The following is a 20,593-nucleotide window of genomic DNA, read 5'->3' on the forward strand; positions in this document are numbered from 1 at the left end:
GGATGGCTCCAAATGAATTGACGCAGTTTTTCAGTCTTCCTAAAGCACATAAACACAGCAATTCTCTCAGTAAAATCTATGTTGGCTATTTAGCAACAAAGCTAGAGTCACCAGTCAGACAGAAGCCCTGCCCATCACATGAATCCACTTCTATTGTGAAGTGAATTTGACACGCGAATGAAGCGAGTAAATTCAAAATGTTCACATGTCTATTTACGTGCGAATAGCATGATTTATCCGCACGTACCGCGTCTGGTGTGAACACAGCATTAGACCTACAGCCAATGAGAGTAAGATACAGAACAAGTAAAGTTCAGTGGGTGGAGTCAAAGATATACAGCTAATGAGAGCAAGCTACAGACTAAAGGTAATGGGGAGGAGCCATAGAGAACAAGGTACAAAATAAGGGAGAGGGAGTGATAGAGTTGCAACGGACAGCTGCAAACATAGTCTGCGTCAAAAATCACATACTTCCCTATACTATTGTATAGTATGGGATATAATAGTAGATGTAAAACTAATTCAGTCTTTGACCAAAGACATGTACCAGGAAAACAATATCCAAAAAACATTAATACTACACAGATTCATACCATATAGAATGCACTTTTTGTAGTGGGTGTGAATTTATTTATTTGGAGTGTGTTGTTTCAGATGCAACCATGGGTTCTGTAAGCAACCATTCTCTCTTTCACATTTCACTGTTTGTTTGGAGTTTTTCCATAGCAAATCAACACACAAACAACTTTTTGACATGAATAAATTAAGTCTTGAGCGAGAACTGAAGTCACACTTGTGCTCTTTTGTCATTTTCTGTGGGTTTGGTTATGAAACATAATTTGCAGACCAGACAGAAATGTTGTATATTTGTATTATTAAAAGTTATGCAATCTGGGACCCCAGTTGCTTATCTGTTGTGTATTGTGCACACAGGAGCAGCTAAATATATCCTCTAAAACATTCATATAGTGTGATTTGTAGTGTGATTGGCTTTGTGACTCAGATTCATCAGATATTGACGACACAACAAACAGATTTGATTTCATCACTGGCGAAATTGTGCACACAGTGAGCCCGAAAGATTTGTGTGCGTTGTAAATAAAGCCAGAAACTACATTGTCATTATCTTAACTACTAGAGGAAAGAAAGAAAGAGCAGAGCATTTAACCAACTGTGTGCCTCTGCGTGAAAGCGTTTTTACCGGCCACACCCCGCTATTCACTCGCACAAATGTCCCTGGCAGCTCTGTTCAGTAGTTATGTAAGTATAATGTCTGTATTTGTTGCTCACCCATGTAAGTGCGCCACTGTTTATCACAAACCTGTTCATATTCGCTCCCCTTTATTCTGTTCTCAGCACGGCCTTTCCTGGATTATCTTTGTAATAAGCTACCGACTTGTTTGTGGCCCAGGGGCCGGTATTTTCTCTCAGTGTAAGGAGTGTTTCCTGTCATATTTGTCAAACTGCAGGCCGCAGACGTGACTCAGAAAACACTGTAGCTGTCAAGGAGTAACAACGTGTGTGTGTGTGTGTATATTGTCGCAGGCGAGCTGCAGCCTGTTCAAAAATTTACTGCATCTTTTAAGCGTGTCAAGATGCGGCCTGTCCACAGAGAGGTTGACGGTCTGGGACTGTAATAAATATGGTTGAGAATTACATGTAATATGAAATAGAGAGGCCAGGACTCGACCCTGTTATTTCCCTCATAAATAATGCAATAGAATCTTCTTGCTCTTTTGGAAGAGGCACTTTTTTGTGGCCAATAGAAAGGAAGAGTCTAACAGTCCAAAAAGGATAAATACAAAAGAATGGCAATGTGCTCAACTTGACCTAACTATATTAATTTATTTTTTAATAACAGTTTTTTATTAATTAAATGTAATTCATCTCATTGATTCTCTAATGTATGTAAAAAAATAATACATTAAGTATCACTTCATGTTTACACTAGACATAATTATAGACATATACAGACCATTTCAATGTGGTCTTGTTATTGGCCCACGAACATTCCCTGCTAGATATCAAACTATTTCATAACTGTAACAAGAGGCAATTCAACCATACTTCAAGTTAAAACAGCTATCATAACATTATTTATCAATATATTATTCCATCAATATGGAAACTATAGAAATTAAAAAATGTAAAACAGGAAATACGTTGGGACCATTGTTTTATGTTTGCATCCCTCGAAAGTTGATCTATAGTTAGTCCAAAAATGCTGTTGAATTACTCATTCTCAGGCCATCTAAAATAATGTACAGAAGTTTTTTTTATTTATTAACTTATTTTCAAAGCTGTGGTTTAGGACCATTTGGTGAGGATGTAGATTAAAGATCTGTCTATTAGTAGCATTTTTTTTGGTTTCTTTGTTGGTTGAACTATCTCTTTAGATGTGGTATCAATAAGCATATTTGCTTATTTCATGTGCATGCAGACAGACAGACAGCTTTATAAATAGATAGATAGACAGACAGATAGATAGATAGATAGATAGATAGATAGATAGATAGATAGATAGATAGATAGATAGATAGATAGATAGATAGATAGATAGATAGATGGATGGATGGATGGATGGATGGATGGATGGACGGACGGACGGACGGACGGACGGACGGACGGACGGACGGACGGACGGACGGACGGACGGACGGACGGACGGACGGACGGACGGACGGACGGATGGATTGGATGGATGGATGGATGGATAGATAGAAGGATGGTTGGATGGATGGACGGACGGATGGATGGATTGGATGGATGGATGGATAGATGGATAGATAAAAGGATGGTTGGATGGGATAGATAGATAGATAGATAGATAGATAGATAGATAGATAGATAGATAGATAGATAGATAGATAGATAGATAGATAGATAGATAGATAGATAGATAGATAGATAGATAGATAGATAGATAGATAGATAGATAGATAGATAGATAGATAGATAGATAGATAGATAGATAGATGGATACATGGATAGATGGATGGATGGATGGATGGATGGATGGATACATGGATGGATGGATGGATGGATGGGATAGACAGACAGACAGCCAGACAGACACAGACAGAGGATTCATATTCCATATGACACAGGGTGACAAATTGTGTACCTATTTCTGTGCTACACACATACTGTAGCAATTTTTTATGGCCCAGCTCTGGTCCACACAATCAGCTTTTGCTTGGCCCACATGCCGGAATTACGGTACATGATTGGACTTCCAGTCCTGGAAGTCTTCTTTCCAGACAAGGGCCAAACATGGACCATATCTGAGCCAAGTCTCAGCCATGTGAATGACACACAACTGGGCCTGAACTGGGCCAAATATGTTGGTGTGTCACAACCACAATGAATTTTGAGAAACCCTTTAAAGCGTTAGGCACGCTATTTTATTATATATATATTTTTTTGAAGCAACCTAGTTGTTATTAATTTCTTTGCTCAAAATAATTAAAATGTATTTGAAATGTGGGTCAAGATAGGCCGAACTCATGTGGCCCACATATACATTTTTAACATCTGGGCTAAATACTATATTTGACTTCTGGCCCAAGTCTTGTGTACCGCCTTAAAGAAAGAGCCACCTCTGCCAAACCCAGTCCACATTTGGCCCACATGCTGTATGCCAGTGCCACATGATTGCCTGCTGTGCTAGCTTTATGCCAGAATTCTTTGCTACATTGGTAGTTAGAGCTTGTCTGTGAAAACTGCCCAATTTAACTGGAGGCAAAATAAATCTTTAAAAAATGGCAATAATATTGTAAATAATATAAAATTTCCCAAACAGACCAATTGTTTTTCCTCACAGTACATCCGTGGGTCGCCAGAAGCCTATATTAATATGGACTTGTTTATATGAGTATTTTGAAATGTAATAATTTTAGACTGCCAGTAAGGACTTTAGATTCTGCTAAAAATATTCTTTAGAAAACAAGAAAACAAAAACTTAAGAAAACAAAAACTCACCTACACATTGCATGACCTGAGGGTGAGAAAATTAACAGGACATTTTAAATTTTGGGTGAAATATCCATTTAATACCAGGCATAAACAGGATCAGGACACACTCTTTAGATTTGACATGGTAAAATTCAGAAATAGAACCTCATATTCAGTATACATTTCACTGTGTGTACTATTATAGCTTTATCTATATTTAATGCAATGTTGGAATTCCCTTGAGGATTGTTTGCTTCCAAAGTACAGCTCCAAACTGAACCCTTTAAAGTTCTTTACAGTATCCCTCTGGGGCATAACAAAAATCCAGCATGATGACATGTCAAAGTAAGCTCAAAACCAGAATTTCACCGAACCTTAGCACTCCTTTTCCTGTCATACAGGACGGCCTGTGGGGAAATGGAATCCCGTCTCCATTGGCCAGCGGGTTGATTTGATGCAACATCCTGTAGAGGATCGTAGCGGCAGAGGCAGACGAACCCGATGCCCTGCAGATGGTGCCTTCGCTCGCACGCCCGCCCGCCCGCGCGCCCGCCCAGCCGCTCCGCCTCGCACTCGACCGAACGCGAGCGCACAGACGCGTCTCCGGACTGTGCGCTCCCGTGAGCTTCTGTCATTCCTCCCTCTCCACTCCGTCATCTCTCACGCAGGATCGCGCTCTCCGATTTAACTGAAGTAGTTGCCACTGAATAAAAGACACTCCGCGTGGGAGCGAACCGGTGCGCTTTTGGAAACGGGAGATTTCGCTGTTTGGATGCGTTCAGCCTTGGATTTGATTCGCACATCACGCTTGTTTCTTCTGTCCAGGATGGGTTTTGTCGCGCTGGTGCTTCTGTGCGCTCTCACCGGGCTGGTGTTAGGGGACGGTAAGCCCAAGACATGCTCGGACATCAGAGAGTTTTACAACAGCAAGGGTTTCAATCTGAACGGAGTCCCGCAATCCGAAATATCCGGTAGGTGAATCGGTCCTGCTGTTAATTCAGATTTCGGCATGGGTGACAGTTGCGATCAAGACACTGCTGGATGCAAAGGCAAACTTTAATGCAAGTTACTAGTGTGCCATTTAAATGCGTTTTCATTCAGTTATCAGCAAGCAAGTTTTACACTTAATATAGTGATACTCAAAGCAGCTTGAAATACTCATTAAGATAAAATGATGTTAATATATGCTTGATAGTAAATTGTAATAGTAAATATGTTTAGTTTATTATAGTCTACTTATCAGCTTTCTATAACACATTGCTTATATATTATAGGAGTTTTAACATGCATAACACATCTATAGCACTTGATTTGTATTTTGGTATTCAAAACTTGATTCTAAGCCCTCCTATATTGCATTAATCTTTATAAAGCCTCTCACTATTGGTGCTAGTTGTAACAAAAAGTGTTTTTGGACATGCATCCATACATACATACAAAATACAATATATTATTAATATACTATGTGATTATATATATATATATATATATATATATATATATATATATATATATATATATATATATATATATATATATATAGTGTTATATAATCAAAACACTAGCACTAATATGAAATATGTTGGTTCAAATTTGATTCACTTGATTCAAAATTCTTTATGAATAAATGGTTTATTTCATCGCAAGCACTGATATGTATATATATTATAGACCATTTCAATGTGGCCATGTCATTTGCCCAACAACATTTCCTGCTTGTTATCAAACTGTTTCATAACTGTAACAAGAGGCAATTCAATCATATCTTAATGTTAAAACAGCTGTCATAACAATATTTATTAATATGTGGCTGTTTTTGGATTCTCGGAAGCTATAGAAATTAATAATGTAAAATAGGAAATGTGTTGGGACCATAGTTTGTTTACATCCCTCAAAATTGTCTATAAACATTTTATTTTTCTGATTGATGAGCCTCTTATGTGTGCGACCTGTTCATTTCTCTCACTCTCTGCCCCGGTTCTCTGTCCTGCACACGTCTATGACATTCCCACAGGTCTTTGGACTTCATAATTTTCCATGACCCAGGATTCCATAACAGTTTCCCAGACGGTTTCCTCTGCTGTCAGTCGGTTTGAGTGTGTGGCATAGTTGCAGAGATTTACTGGTGATTATGAGCTTTTTGCAGTCGCTGCTGCTACTTGTGTCTGTCTGTGTGTGTGTGTCAGGGTGGAGTATGCTCTCATCCTCAGTTGCTTCGTGAGGGCAGACTTTTCACTTTTGATTTCTGTGCGAGTCGAAAAGATGAAACCATTGTGGGCGTGCTGTGTGGTGAAAGCTCTAGTGATTTCTCTCACACACCGAAGACCTTGATTTCTCTTTGTTTCATTGATTTTTTCTATCAAGAGATTGCTCTGGTTTGCTCAGCACTGCAGCCTGAATGTATTTTTACCCATCTTCCTCCTGCATATGACGCACAAGCTCATCCCGGCCGGTATTCCCTAATGATCAGAAAGTGTCCTCCATTTAGAAGATTAAGAGAGGTGAAAATCAGACGTAATCGGCTGTACATTAATGTGATGGAGTTATTATCCTCATAAACACGTACAGCACGTCCAGACGCACTCAATCAGGGTGATGCATCAATGCGATCGCTTCAATCAGACATGTTAGCAGGGCTGTGTTCAGACTGCATGCTCTGACGTGTCTAAAATGATGCAGGTCAATCTCCAACTTCCAGACAGCCAGATTTTAATTGAAAGTAATTGTGTCAGAGTCACAAGTTTCCCCCAGGAAATGTTCTGCAATCATTCTTCATTTTTAAAGCAAAGATGTTTCTCCGGGTCTCCGCTCGAGCGCTGACATACTTGTCCTCCCATGCGTGAAACTGAGGGGATCTGATTTTGGTTTTTATGAATATTAAAGATGCATGACTGTTGTCAGCTGTCTGGACAGGAAATCTGGACACAAACTCGGATCTTCTTTAGCGGTTTCTGTGACATTAATGGATCCACCCGTTTTTTTCCATCTTGTCTTCTTGCATTCTTTCCTCTCGTGCTGCTGATCAGCATTAGCCTTAAATGGATGAAGTTCTTTCATGAAACATTTTTCAATTTTGATCAGGAAGGTCTTAAAGGAACACTCCACTTTTTTTGAAACTAGGCTAATGTCACAACTCCCCCAGAGTTAAACAGTTGAGTTTTATACACTTTTGACCCATACAGCTGATCTCCAGGGTATGGTGGGAACACTTTTAGCTTAGCTTAGCATAGATCATGGAATCGGATTAGACCATTAGCATCTTGCTCAAAAATGATGAAAGAGTTTTGATGGTAATCCTTTATTTTGATGGTCCATTTGAGTATTAGTAGACTGTCTGCTTAATATCTGTTGATACTGCGCCTTCAAAAGACATTTAACTGACTATAAGAAACTTTGCAAGTACATGTCAACTTACATTAATCCTAACCCCAACCTAACAGTCTACTTATAATCTAATGAGAAGTACTGTAGTTGCAATGTAACTTAAATGCAACAAACGCACCATTAAAATAAAGTGTGACCATTACTGACTTTTCGGTAGCTACATCATGTACTAGGATCGACAGAAAATAAAAGTTGCTCTTTTCTAGGCTGACATGGCTAGGAACTGCACAATCATTTTGGCGCAACAATCAAAAGAATTTGCTTCTGTACCACAGTGTAAACCCCACTGTTGTCATTACTAAAGATATTGAGTTAATATAACTTGACATTACTTAAAATACATTAATTAAATTACTTAAAAATCAGGTATGTTTAACTTAGCTTCAATAGGCAGCAAAAAACTTTTAATTAATATTTTAAGTTCTCTGAACTTAAAATTGTAATTTCTTTAAACGATTCACCATGTTTATGTTTAAAATAATTGGTTGCGGTTGAAATTCTACCTTGACATCTGCGCTGGGGTGTGTTTCCGAAAACCATCGTTAGCCAACTAAGGTTGCAAGTTCTGTCGTTACAAACATAGTTCGTTGATTTGGTGATTCCCAAATTTGCAAACTGCACCACAAACTTGTACGCTTGCAACTACACCTCTAGAACTCTAGTTAGAAACATACTGTAGTTCCTAGCTGTATTCTATTCCCAGTTATCCCCCCTAAGCCCTATTCATCTTGAACATTCTAACATTTAAACTCTATGCTTTAAAAAACATTAAAGTCATCTCTCTTACGCGTAATTTGCTTTCAAAGTATTTTTACAGTTCAATTCAATTCAATTCACCTTTATTTGTATAGCGCTTATACAATGTAGATTGTGTCAAAGCAGCTTCACATAAAAGGTCACAGTAAATAGGAACAGTGTAGTTCAGTTTGTAGTGTTTAAGTTCAGTTCAGTTTAGCTCAGTTCAGTGTGGTTTAATAATCACTACTGAGAGTCCAAACACTGAAGAGCAAATCCAACGATGCGCGGCTCTACAGATCCTGAACCATGCAAGCCAGTGGCGACAGCGGAGAGGGAAAAAAAAACTTCACTAAAGGCGGAAGTGAAGAAAAAAAACCTTGAGAGAAACCAGGCTCAGTTGGGCACGACCATTTTAATTTCTCCGCTGGCCAAACGTCTTGTGCAGAGCTGCAGTCTCAGTGGCGGAGGCTGGAAGCTGGCCTCAGCGAAGACTCGTCTGTCTCTGGAGCGTCATAGGAAACAGTCTCATGTTCTCCACTCTTCCATGACCATCGCAGTAGTTGTTCAGGATTCGGCCAGGTCCAGGATATGGAAACCTTGGGATCATCTCGTCGTTGGTCTTGGATCGAATCAGTGACTCTGCATAGTCTGAGGGCCTCTGGAAGAGTATCCCCAGGTGGAAATGGAGAATAAAGAAAATAATTAGCGTAGCTGATGTTCACAGTGTATATCAGCAAGATGCATAACCTGTGTGGAAGCCCCCTAAGTGGTGCACTAAGTGTATGCTTTACTGAACAGATAGGTCTTTAATCTAGTTTTGAATTGGGAGAGTGTGTCTGAGCCTCGGACGTTATCAGGAAGGCTATTCCAGAGTTTAGGAGCTATAAATGAGAAGGCTCGACCTCCTTTACTCGACTTTGCTATTCGAGGTACTACCAGAAGTCCTGAGTTTTGAGATCTTAAAGAGCGAGTTGGATTGTAGCGAGACAGAAGATTGGTTAGATAAGCAGGAGCTAGATTATTTAGAGCTTTATATGTAAGAAGCAATATTTTAAATTCAATACGAAACTTAACAGGCAGCCAGTGTAAGGAGGATAAAATTGGGGTGATGTGATCAAATTTTCTAGACCTGGTTAGAACTCTGGCAGCTGCATTTTGTACTAATTGAAGTTTGTTAATAGAGGATGCTGGGCAGCCAGCAAACAGAGCATTACAGTAGTCCAGCCTAGAAGTCATAAAAGCATGGACTAGCTTTTCTGCATCTGAGATGGATAGCATACTTCGTAACTTAGCTATATTTCTCAGATGAAAGAAAGCAGTTTTTGTGACATGGGAAATATGATTTTTAAAAGTTAAATTGCTGTCTAATATGACACCCAGATCTTTTATAGTAGAACTAACGCTAACTTTGTATCCCTCTAATTGTAGATCGAGTTGTGAGATCTGCTGTGTACAGGATTTAGGCCCAATAAGTAATAATTCTGTTTTGTCTGAGTTTAAGAGAAGATAATTGTTGGTCATCCAGTCTTTAACATCTTTAATACACTCAGTTAGCTTGGACAGATTAGACGTCTCGTCAGGTTTAGTTGAAATATATAATTGAGTATCATCTGCATAGCAGTGAAAGCTGATCCCATGTCTTCTAATAATGTCTCCCAGGGGTAGCATGTATATTGTAAACAGTAAAGGGCCTAAAACTGATCCTTGAGGCACCCCGTATTTTACTGGGCTGATTTGTGAAGGCTGTCCATTTATATTTACAAACTGGTAACGGTCAGATAAGTATGACTTAAACCATTGTAGGGCATGTCCTTGGACACCTGTAGACTTTAAGCGATTAATAAGGATACCATGGTCAATGGTGTCAAATGCCGCACTAAGATCGAGTAGAACTAATAGCGAGATGCACCCTTGGTCAGCAGCTAAGAGTAAATCGTTGGTTATTTTCACTAATGCAGTTTCTGTACTGTGATGAGCTCTGAAACCTGACTGAAACACTTCAAAAACATTGTTGGTCTGCAGAAAGGAGCATAATTGAGCAGAAACAACTTTTTCTAGTATTTTAGATATAAATGGAAGGTTTGAAATAGGCCTATAATTAGCTAAGTTGCTGGGTTCCAGTTGTGGTTTCTTAATAATAGGTTTAATAACAGCTAACTTGTAGGGATTTGGAACATGGCCTAAAGATAAAGAAGAGTTGATAATGTTAAGAAGAGGTTCTCCTATAACAGGTAGCAATTCTTTCAGTAACTTTGTTGGAATTGGGTCCAATATACACGTAGCTGATTTAGAGCTATTTATAATTTTGTCTAGCTCTTCCTGTTGTATGATTTTAAAGCACTGTAGGTTATTTAGATTCAGAGGCGTGTTTACTGGATCTGAAGTATAAGGCGGTGCAGAAAGTTTAATATCTCCTATTTTCTGTCTAAAGCCTTCTATTTTATCACTGAAAAAATTCATGAAGTCATCACTACTAATTTGCGGTGGAACGTTTTGTTCCAAAGATGACCGATTATTTGTTAATTTAGCGATGGTGTTAAATAAGAATCTAGGATTGTTTTGATTATTTTCTATCAGTTTGCGGAGGTGCTCAGCCCTGGCAGATTTTAAAGCCCTCCTATAGCTGGACATACTGTCTTTGTATGCAATTCTAAAGACTTCTAAATTAGTTTTTTTCCATTTACGTTCCAGGGCACGGGTTGCTGTTTTGAGAGCGCGGGTATGACTATTATACCACGGTGTAGTTTTATTCTCTCTAGTCTTTTTTAGTTTGATGGGTGCCACAGTATTTAAAGTGCTAGTAAAGATGGCATCCATACTGCTGGTTACTACATCAAGGTCATTTGCGTTTGCGGGTGCATTTCGAAGTAGAGAAAGATCAGGTAAGTTATTTATAAATTCATCTTTAGTGGATGGAACAATAGTTCTACTAGGACGATATATCGGAGCGGATCTGCTAATTTCAGGTAAACACAGCTTATATAGTAAGAGGTAGTGGTCTGTAATATCATCACTTTGTCCAGCCAGTGTCTAAGGACAACGTTATTTTGACGTCCAATAACATCGTCAAATGACATTGATATTTGGTTGATTTTAGATTGTGTTAGAAAGTGACCAAAATCCAACTTCGAGCCAATATCTTAAACCAATGTCATAATGACGTCAAATACTGACATTTATTCGTCAGTTATGGCAACCAAAATCCAACATTTGATAGACGTCAAAGTGGCAAGATGCTAACGGTCTAATCCAATTCAATGATCTATGCTAAGCTAAGCTAAAAGTGCTCCTGCTAGACCCCGAGATCAGCTGAACGGATTAAAAAAATGGTAAAACTAAACTTAAGGAGGGTTGTAATATGAGCCTTTTTAAAATCTCCCTTTAAAAAGCTTAATTTGAGTGTCTGAGGCTGGATTTTGATCGTTCAGCTGGATTGTATATCATCTTTCGCCATGACTCAGTTGAGATGAACTTGACACCAACCCTGTGAGAGCACCGTTTTGGCCCTTGGTCATATTTGCAAGTGTGTTTATATTTATTGTGTTTTATCTAGTAGAACGGCAGAACCCTCATCTAACGGCAGCTGTCTTCTATCAGTTGCATGCGTTGTGTTTTCCTCATAAGTGAGTAATGATATTCCCCTGGTGATCCGGAGAGGGGCTCCCACCTCGGCGAACTGTGGCACACCCTGCTAATGGCCCAAACAAGCCCAACGACCCACACCAGGGCCTTGGGTTACGACAATACACATGCGTAATCTCCACCTGACCTCATTTCTGAATCATTCAGTGACAGATCAGGTCAAGATGGCTCCTGTCAGCTCTTGTCAGGCTCATCTTGCAAATTATTTTGGGAAAGCAAGCCAAATTCAGCTCACCTTTGTCCTGTGTGCTTCTTATTTTCCATTTTATCGGTCTCACCCTGCTTGTGTAGAGCTGTAGATGGAGTTACACCCAATGTAAAGACTATCATCTCGTAAAATGTTTCAGATTGTTTCTGTGCAGTGGAAAACAGTTACAGAGCTTGTAACTGTCTCAAATGCTCCAAACATATATCACATTACTGGAACTAGACTGTCAGTTACGATAGGTTTTTCTAGGGCAGAACAATTTCAGTATCCAAGATACATGGATTTAAATATAAATAAATCATTAATAAATTAATTAATTAAACAAATTGGAACAAAATAGTGACGTTGTGGTCTGTGTAAGTCCATGGGGGAGACCTGGATTTAAGTCCAGTCAGAATGTAAGTAATTTACTTACTAATAAAGTATTATTACTATATATATATATATATATATATATATATATATATATATATATATATATATATATATATATATATATATATATATTAGTGGTGGGCCATTATCGGCGCTAACATGCTGCGTTAACGCAAGACTCTTATCGCGCAATTTAAAAAAATATCGCCGTTAATCTATTCTCAAAGTTGGTTTCACATTCACTCATGAATATTTCAATTATACCATTGGGACAAACTGAGGTATTAGATGCAAATAAGGATTAAGGACTGGTGAGAGTGTTATGGAATTTACTAACACACGCTGATGGAAAGAAAAATCTTGGAATTTATGGCGAAAAGTCCTACATGGCGATGTTTACTGATCCTGATTCTGTTTAGTTCAGTTATGACTTTAGTCGGATTAATGTGATCAAAAATTGCTGTTTGCAGCTTATGTAGTTAGTACATGCAGTTAACAACAGTTAGTAAACATAAGTACATCTTATTGAACATAATTTATTTTCATCACCAATTATCATAGTAGAACAGTTTCTCAAGCAGTTTGTGATGCATTTTGAAAACAGGAGATGAGTCCTTGGTCTAATGCGCCACCTGGCTTGAGAAACCCGTTCTCAAAGATTTATTATTTGGGTAGAATTGGCAGATGAGCCATTTAAAATGAGCCATTTTAATCTAGATTAATCTAGATTAATTCCGAGATTAATCTAGATTAATCTAAATTAAAAAAATTAATCTATGCCCACCTATTATATATATTTATATTTCATTTATATATATGGCTCTTTTATGTGTAAAAATCTAATGTATATCTCATAGAAATTTCAAATGTTCAGTATTTATTAATTAATTCATTAATTGAACAAAATTGCTCTCAGTTCAATAGTGAATAAAAAAGTAACCAGTTGCATGTGTTAATAGTATTAACAATAATACAAATAATAAATGATACAAACTAATATTTACTATACTTATTTATTTATTATATTATATTATATTATATTATATTATATTATATTATATTATATTATATTATATTATATTATATTATATTATATTATATTATATTATATTATATTATATTATATTAGGAAAGCATATTTACTTGGTCATTTTGTATATAAGTATGGTATTTATTTATTTATTTGATATTTGATTTAGTTAGTTAGTTAGTTAGTTAGTCAGTTAGTCAGTTAGTTATTTAGTTAGTTAGTTAGGTCATCTTAAATGATTGTTTTTGTGGCATTAGGAAAAATTAGGAAAGCATATTTACTTGGGCATTTTATTTTTAAGTATGGTATTCTAATTTAATTTATTTAATTTATAATTTAATTTAATTTATAATTTAATTTAATTTAATTTAATTTAATTTAATTTAATTTAATTTAATTTAATTTAATTTAATTTAATTTAATTTAATTTAATTTATATGTACTTATTTATTTATTTATTTTATTATTTAATTATTTTATTTATTTACTTAATTATTTATTACTTTATTATTTTATTTATTCATTATTTTTATTTGTCAGTTAGTTAGTTAGTTAGTTAGTTAGTTAGTTAGTTAGTTAGTTAGTTAGTTGGTTAGTTAGGTCATCTTAAATTATTTTTTATATGGTATTAAAAAAATTAGGAAAGCACATTTAATTGGGCATTTTATGTATAAATATGGTATTTATTAATTACTTTATTTATTTATAATTTTTAAAAATTATTTTATTTACTTAGTTAGTTAGGTCATCTTAAAATATTGTTTATATGGTTTTAGGAAAATTAGGAAAGCATATTTATTTGGGCATTTTATGTATAACTAATTTATTTATTTATCTGTTTATTTATTTATTTATTTATTTATTTATTTATTTATTTATTTATTTATTTATTTATTTATTTATTTATTTATTTAGTTAGTTAGTTAGTTAGGTAATCTTAAATTATTGTTTATATGTTTTTTTATTGTTTATTCCATCCTTCCTTTTTTATGTACCAACATTTGTTGCCTTTCTGAACTCAGCTCAATAAAAAACCCTGTTTGTGCTCACAAGAGTCTGATCATCAAGAGCAGAACACAGGATATCTATAACCTGTAGTGTCTTAAACCACATTCACCATGATGATGATGATACAAAGCGCCCCCTAGCAGTGACTCTAGACCCTGCAGTGGTCATAAAGCAGCTGTCATTAGTCATGTTTAAGCCATGGACACAGGCGAGCATGAAAGCACTAATGAGGTCTCTGAGCTGTGAACGAAGCCCACTGGATGATGGCCGCCTGAGCATCTGCTGGAGGCAACCGATGCTTTCTCCGAAGAGAAATAACATCACAGGCTGCAGAAGTCCTTTGTGCATAAATATTTCAATATTTAAGTTGCATGAGCGCTTTCGCTATAGGGCATTGCACCGAATTCCCCCGCGCATGCATGCAGAATGCATTGTGTTTTGCATTGATTTGTTGTAAGTGTGTATTGATTTGAATGCATTGATTTTTCTGGGTCACACTGCATGTTTCACAATGAAATGTGTGCATTTGTTCGCCGATGCATTACCCCAGATGAATTGAGAATGGGGCATTCCTCGACTATTTCACACTAGGCATGGGACGATCACCAGTTTCAAGGTTTACCGTGGTTTGGAAAAGTAAATGTTTTAAAACCACAAAATTTTCAGTTATAACGTTCCTACAGTATATTGGGTATGGGTTATTTATGACTATTTTATTTAGTTTTTTAGGGCAACAGTATCTCTACATCAAAAGCTACCGTTAAGCAAACATCTGAAAAACACATCGCTTTAACATACAAAGAAGCTATAAACCTGAACAGTGGCTTTACTTTATATACAACAAAAAGAAAGATATCCATAGATGCCTTTCCAAGTTGTAAAGAAATCAATGAAAGCAATGAAAATAGCAAAAGTCAATGATTTATTTCAGGCCCATAGCCAGCCTGGTCAAAGGGGTAGCCTTTTTGCTAATTCGCCAGGTCTAAATACTGCATTTTAGTGATATTTTAAACACTATTTTTGCTGGATATTTTTGTCAGATGGTCATCATAACCACATAACCAACATTTTTGCTAAAAATGTAGGGCCCTTTCACCCCGATGCAATAAGGCGAAAGACGTGTTTGGCGCGATTTGTTGCTATTTTCAGACCAGCGCAACCCTAATTTTCCCGCTTTGCGCCATGTTGTTTCAATAGAAAATCCATTTGTGCCACGTTGTGGACTCATGGGTGTTCCAGTATAAAAATGAGGTTTGTTAAGACGCATTATTGGTGCAATGCTATTTTGAGGAACTGGAATAGACTGTGCATATACCAGCTAAATCTGGTCTAAAGTCCAGGTCCCAAACGCTTACAGATTGCTTAATTCACACAGGATGTATAGCAATACACAATTATATTTACATCTAAAAAACAATAAATGATTAAAATATAACAAAAATTATTATTTTCTACATAAATATAAAAACCACTGCCTCCCTGGCGCCTTCTTGTCGGGGGGGCTTTTTCAGTTTATTCATGACAATTTCCTTTTGTATTATTATTATTAGCAGTATTATTTATTGTATGCATATTTATATTTCTTTTAATAAAAACAAGGTTTTGGGGACGTATGCATCACCATGTGGGGCATATGAACAGGATGTGTGTTTGGATATAACTCAGTTTTTTGACAACACTTTGTTATTATAGTTCATTTATTCATTTGCTGGATATTAGAACTTAATTTAGAAATCATTTTGAAAGAAATCTTTGCACTTAACAAACAAAATAAAATATGTGGGCTAATGGATGTCTTCAGTGGAGTGTGTAAAACATAGTTTCCTTATCCACCATAGTAAAGGAGTAAAGTTAAGAGTAAAAGTAAAGTAAAAAGGCTGAAGGAAGGAGGTTTGTTCTTTATCCTCGCACTGCAGATGGTCTGTTGAACTGTTTTCTCACTAGTAAAGCATTCACTTTTTCCACTTACAAATTCTGTAATGTAAATAGCAAATGCACCATGGTGCAACACAACAGACTCTTAAAGGGAATGAGAGAAGAGACTCTGATTGGTTCAATGCACATTATGCTCAAAACACCCATAACTCATTAATAGAAAAAGCACAACCCTGTTAGACCATGCACTGGGGCGCAAACTGTATTTTTCCGTCCTTAAAATAGCAAAAGTGGATTTGGACATGCTGTTAATGCTTTTGCACCATGCACTTCAGACATTGCGCCTAGATTGTTAAAATAGAACCCTTGAAGTAAAGTAATATGAGAACAATGCTTATTTTTTTAAATAAAAATTTATTACATCAAAAAATATGAAGTTGCTAAAGGTTCCTCCGTCAGAATTTGGGATTTAGAATTTGGCAGAACAGGAAGTCACACCGAAGCAGCCAACAAAGGATTCTGCTTGATCTTAAAGCCTTCTTCAAAGGGTTATTTTCATAGGTCATTTTTACAATTTATTATGGCATGGCAGTCAAAATAGGACAAATGTGCTCATGTATGGGACAAATTCTGGACCTTTGTCAGTAAGGGGTCTGTTTTTCGAACCACCCGAAGCCCCCCCTGGCCACAGGCCTGTATTTTTATCATTTAGAATGACATGTTTACTGTTCCAAAATATTTAAAATGTTTCTTAAAATAAAATATATTGTGTTCAATGGGGGGAAAAGTTGAAAAATGAAACCATGGTATTTTTATCCAAGGTTATTATACCGTCAAAATCCTATACCGGCCATGCCTAATGCACATACACATAGATAGATAGACATATAGTGAAGTGTTTATAGTGCTGATGCGGTAGATGTTGAAGGCATTAAGCTGTAATCTGCCCTCTGGAGCTTGAAACTCTCCACATAGTGTTTGATGTCATGCGGAGAAGTGGAAGCACCCAGCACACTGCAGCAGAAACAGGGAAGGGAAAACTGATACCGAGATTGCTATTCCAATCTGCTGCTTCAAACGTCCCTTTAAACAAGACAAACAGATGGTCGGACTTTTAGAAGTACTGCACTGTAAAAAAAGCGATTAGTTGACTTTACTTTTCAAAAGTGAGAAAACCCATCACTTTTAAAATGATTGGTTGACTTTACTTTCAAAATGTGAGTAAATCCATTGCTTTTAAAGGTCCTGTGATATTAAAAGTACATGTATTTAGATGTTTAGAAGGGAAATTAGTAGCACTTTAGAATAATGGTCTATTAGTTAATGTTTGTTACAGGGATGGGTCGATAGATGATGCCATCGTCCATTGCCGATGGCCGATAGACATCACGATGCTGAGCCAGTGTCGCAATCCTCCATCGCATACCACCTCCATCGCAGCAGCAACCCGCTCGCGAAAAATACACAACTAGGTTCCATTTACATACGTCTTAGTTTTAAAATGGCATTTTAATAGAAAACGATCTACGTCCACACTGGCGTTTCACCTAGCATTTCTGAAAAGCCCTCCTTCCACACTATACCACTGAAAATGCACATCATGTGACCACGCACACACAGTCATGTGCTGCAGCGTATACTTTCGTCTGAGCTGCAGCAGTCAGCGGGTGCTTTGAGCACAAAACCCCACACAGCAGTGCACGTCAGACATATATATAGACATATATGCACAGAAGTCTTGTTTAGCAACTGAAATCTTCCGGCAATAGATTGATGTAACTATTTTCAGTTTCATAACGACCTTTTACAGCATTGATAATGTGGATTTTTATTTAGATTAACATAAAACATAAGTAAACAGCGCTATTTCGCCTAACCTGCTTTACTGAGCTGAAGTTGGTTTTATATTAACATCACATTGGTTCATTTTTTTAACAATAAAAGTCTGTGATGCACTTCCTATATAGTTTACCATTCAACTTTGAATATTCGGTCTGAAATAGCATGTAAATATGGCTTAGTAATAAGTGTAATTCCTGCATCCCACCGACCAACCACTTAGCATTCAGTAGTCGCTTTAGGACAAAGTCTGAGAGAGAGAGATCAACGATCCATGCATGCATGAAATATTGCACTTTAAGACAAGTTTTGCTTGCAACACAACTGAACACGTGCTAGATATAATACTTTAAAGTATTCTAACTGGCGAATGACATCTTTAATGTGCGCGTTTGTGATTTCAGGAAGTGTGGCTTTGGACAGTAAGGGAGGGACTGTGTTTGAAAGATATCATGCTAATCGGTTAGCATTTAGGCAGATCACCTACTGCACCTTCAATGTATTTACTAACATAAACAAACAATTAGTAATACATTTATTACAGTGTTTATTCAACTTTGTTAATGTTAGTTGATGGTATTTAGGTTAAATAATGTTAGTTCATGTTAACTCTGCATTAACTAATGTTAACAAGCACATCTTTGGATTTTAATAGTTATTGCTGAACTATGATTAATAAATGCTTTGCAAGATTATTCATACTTAAGTAATGTTAGTAAATACAATACCTACATTAACTAATGAAATGGTCGCTGGTTCAAGTCTCAGCTAGGCTAGTTGGCATTTCTGTGTGGAGTTTGTATGTTCTCCCCATGTTCGTGTGGGTTTCCTTTGGGTGCTCTGGTTTCCCCCACAGTCCAAAGACATGCTGTATAGGTGAATTGGGTGAACTTAATTGGCTGTAGTGTATGAGTGTGTGTGTGTGTGTGTGTGTGTGTGTGTGTGTGTGTGTGTGTGTGTGTGTGTGTGTGTGTGTGTGTGAATGTGAGTGTGTATGGGTGTTTCCCAGTACTGGGTTGCGGCTGTATGTATGCACATATGCTGGAATAGTTGGTGGTTCATTCTGCTGTGGCGACCCCTTATAAATAAGTGACTAAGCCGAAAGGAAAATGAATGAAGGAAATAACTAATGGACCACTATTCTAAAGTGTCAGGAAAACCGAAATTCATTGAATAAAGTATACTGTTTTGTAATGCCAAAAATGAGAAAGACAAAAATAAAACTATATATGAATATTTTTAGCTAATTTGCTTGTATAGATCATCTTTATGTTTTTTTAATCAGCGCAGATCATTCATGAGACATTTATCTCGAGTGTAATTGTCCCTGTTTCTTGGTAAGTGATAAAACATAAAACTGTGTGTCCATACAAGACCTTGGCCTCTGTCCCGGGATGTGATCCACAACTTGAATATGATACTTCTGAATCAGATAACGCCAGGATGGTGCCGTGATGTAAATCTGCAGTCCAGAGTGAGGCCTATTGAATTATCTAGCCACTAAATATGACAAATAACTGACTGGGATTGTAATACATGCAGCGTAATGTAGTTCTCAGCCTTCCTGTGAGTGAAGGACTCAAGGCCTCCCAGAGAGAGAGAGAGAGAGAGAAACAGACATGATGGACCAAGGTGACCTTTAGATGAAGACATTTTTGATGGATTTGTTATTCTGTGACATTCTTCGAAAGAACAGAGAGAGAGAGAGAGACAGGGGGAGACAGAGGTCACCTTCTCTATGTATATAAATGAATATATATATATATATATATATATATACAGTTGAAGTCAGAATTTTAGCCCTCCTGAATTATTAGTCCTCCTGTATATTTTCTGTTTAGTGAAAAGAAGATTTTTTTTTCTGACACATTTCTAAAGCGATCTGCTGCAGTTTAAATCAAGCATCAGAATGGGGAAGAAAGGTCATTTAAGTGACTTTGAACGTGGTATGGTTATTGGTGCCAGATCGGCTGGTCAGAGTATTTCAGAAACTGCTGATCTACTGGGATTTTCACGCACAACCATCTCTATAGTTTACAAAGAATGGTCAGAAAAAGAGAAAATATCCAGTGAGCGGCAGTTCTGTGGGCGCAAATGCCTTGTTGATGCCAGAGGTCAGAGGAGAATGGCCAGGCAGACTCAAATAACCACTCGTTACAACCGAGGTATGCAGAAGAGCATCTCTGAATGCACAACACATCCAACCTTGAGGCAGATGGGCTACAGCAGCAGAAGACCACACCGGGTGCCACTCCTGTCAGCTAAGAACAGGAAACTGAGGCTACAATTCACACAGGCTCACCAAAATTAGACAATAGAACGTTGGAAAAATGTTGCCTGGTCTGATGAGTCTTGATTTCTGCTGCAACATTCAGATGGTAGGGTCAGAATTTGGCATCAGCAACATGAGAGCATGGATCCATCTTGCCTTGTATCAATGGTTCAGACTGGTGGTGGTGTAATAGTGTGGGGGATTTTTTCTTGGCACACTTTGGGCTCATTAGTACCAATTGAGCATCAACGCCACAGCCTACCAGAGC

General features: G+C 37.1%; 1 protein-coding gene across 1 annotated transcript in view; it reads left to right on the top strand.

Moving 5' to 3' along the window:
• Positions 1–4,474: 4,474 nt before the first annotated feature.
• Positions 4,475–20,593, top strand: part of gpc1b (glypican 1b) — a 172,770-nt gene continuing 156,651 nt past the window's right edge. The window contains exon 1 of the mRNA XM_056480945.1: positions 4,475–4,925. Coding sequence (XP_056336920.1) covers positions 4,727–4,925 — 199 coding nt within the window. The 5' untranslated portion in view covers positions 4,475–4,726. The remainder of the gene's footprint in view (positions 4,926–20,593) is intronic.

The sequence above is a fragment of the Danio aesculapii genome, chromosome 2 (assembly GCF_903798145.1).
Source record: "Danio aesculapii chromosome 2, fDanAes4.1, whole genome shotgun sequence".
NCBI classification, from domain to species: domain Eukaryota; kingdom Metazoa; phylum Chordata; class Actinopteri; order Cypriniformes; family Danionidae; genus Danio; species Danio aesculapii.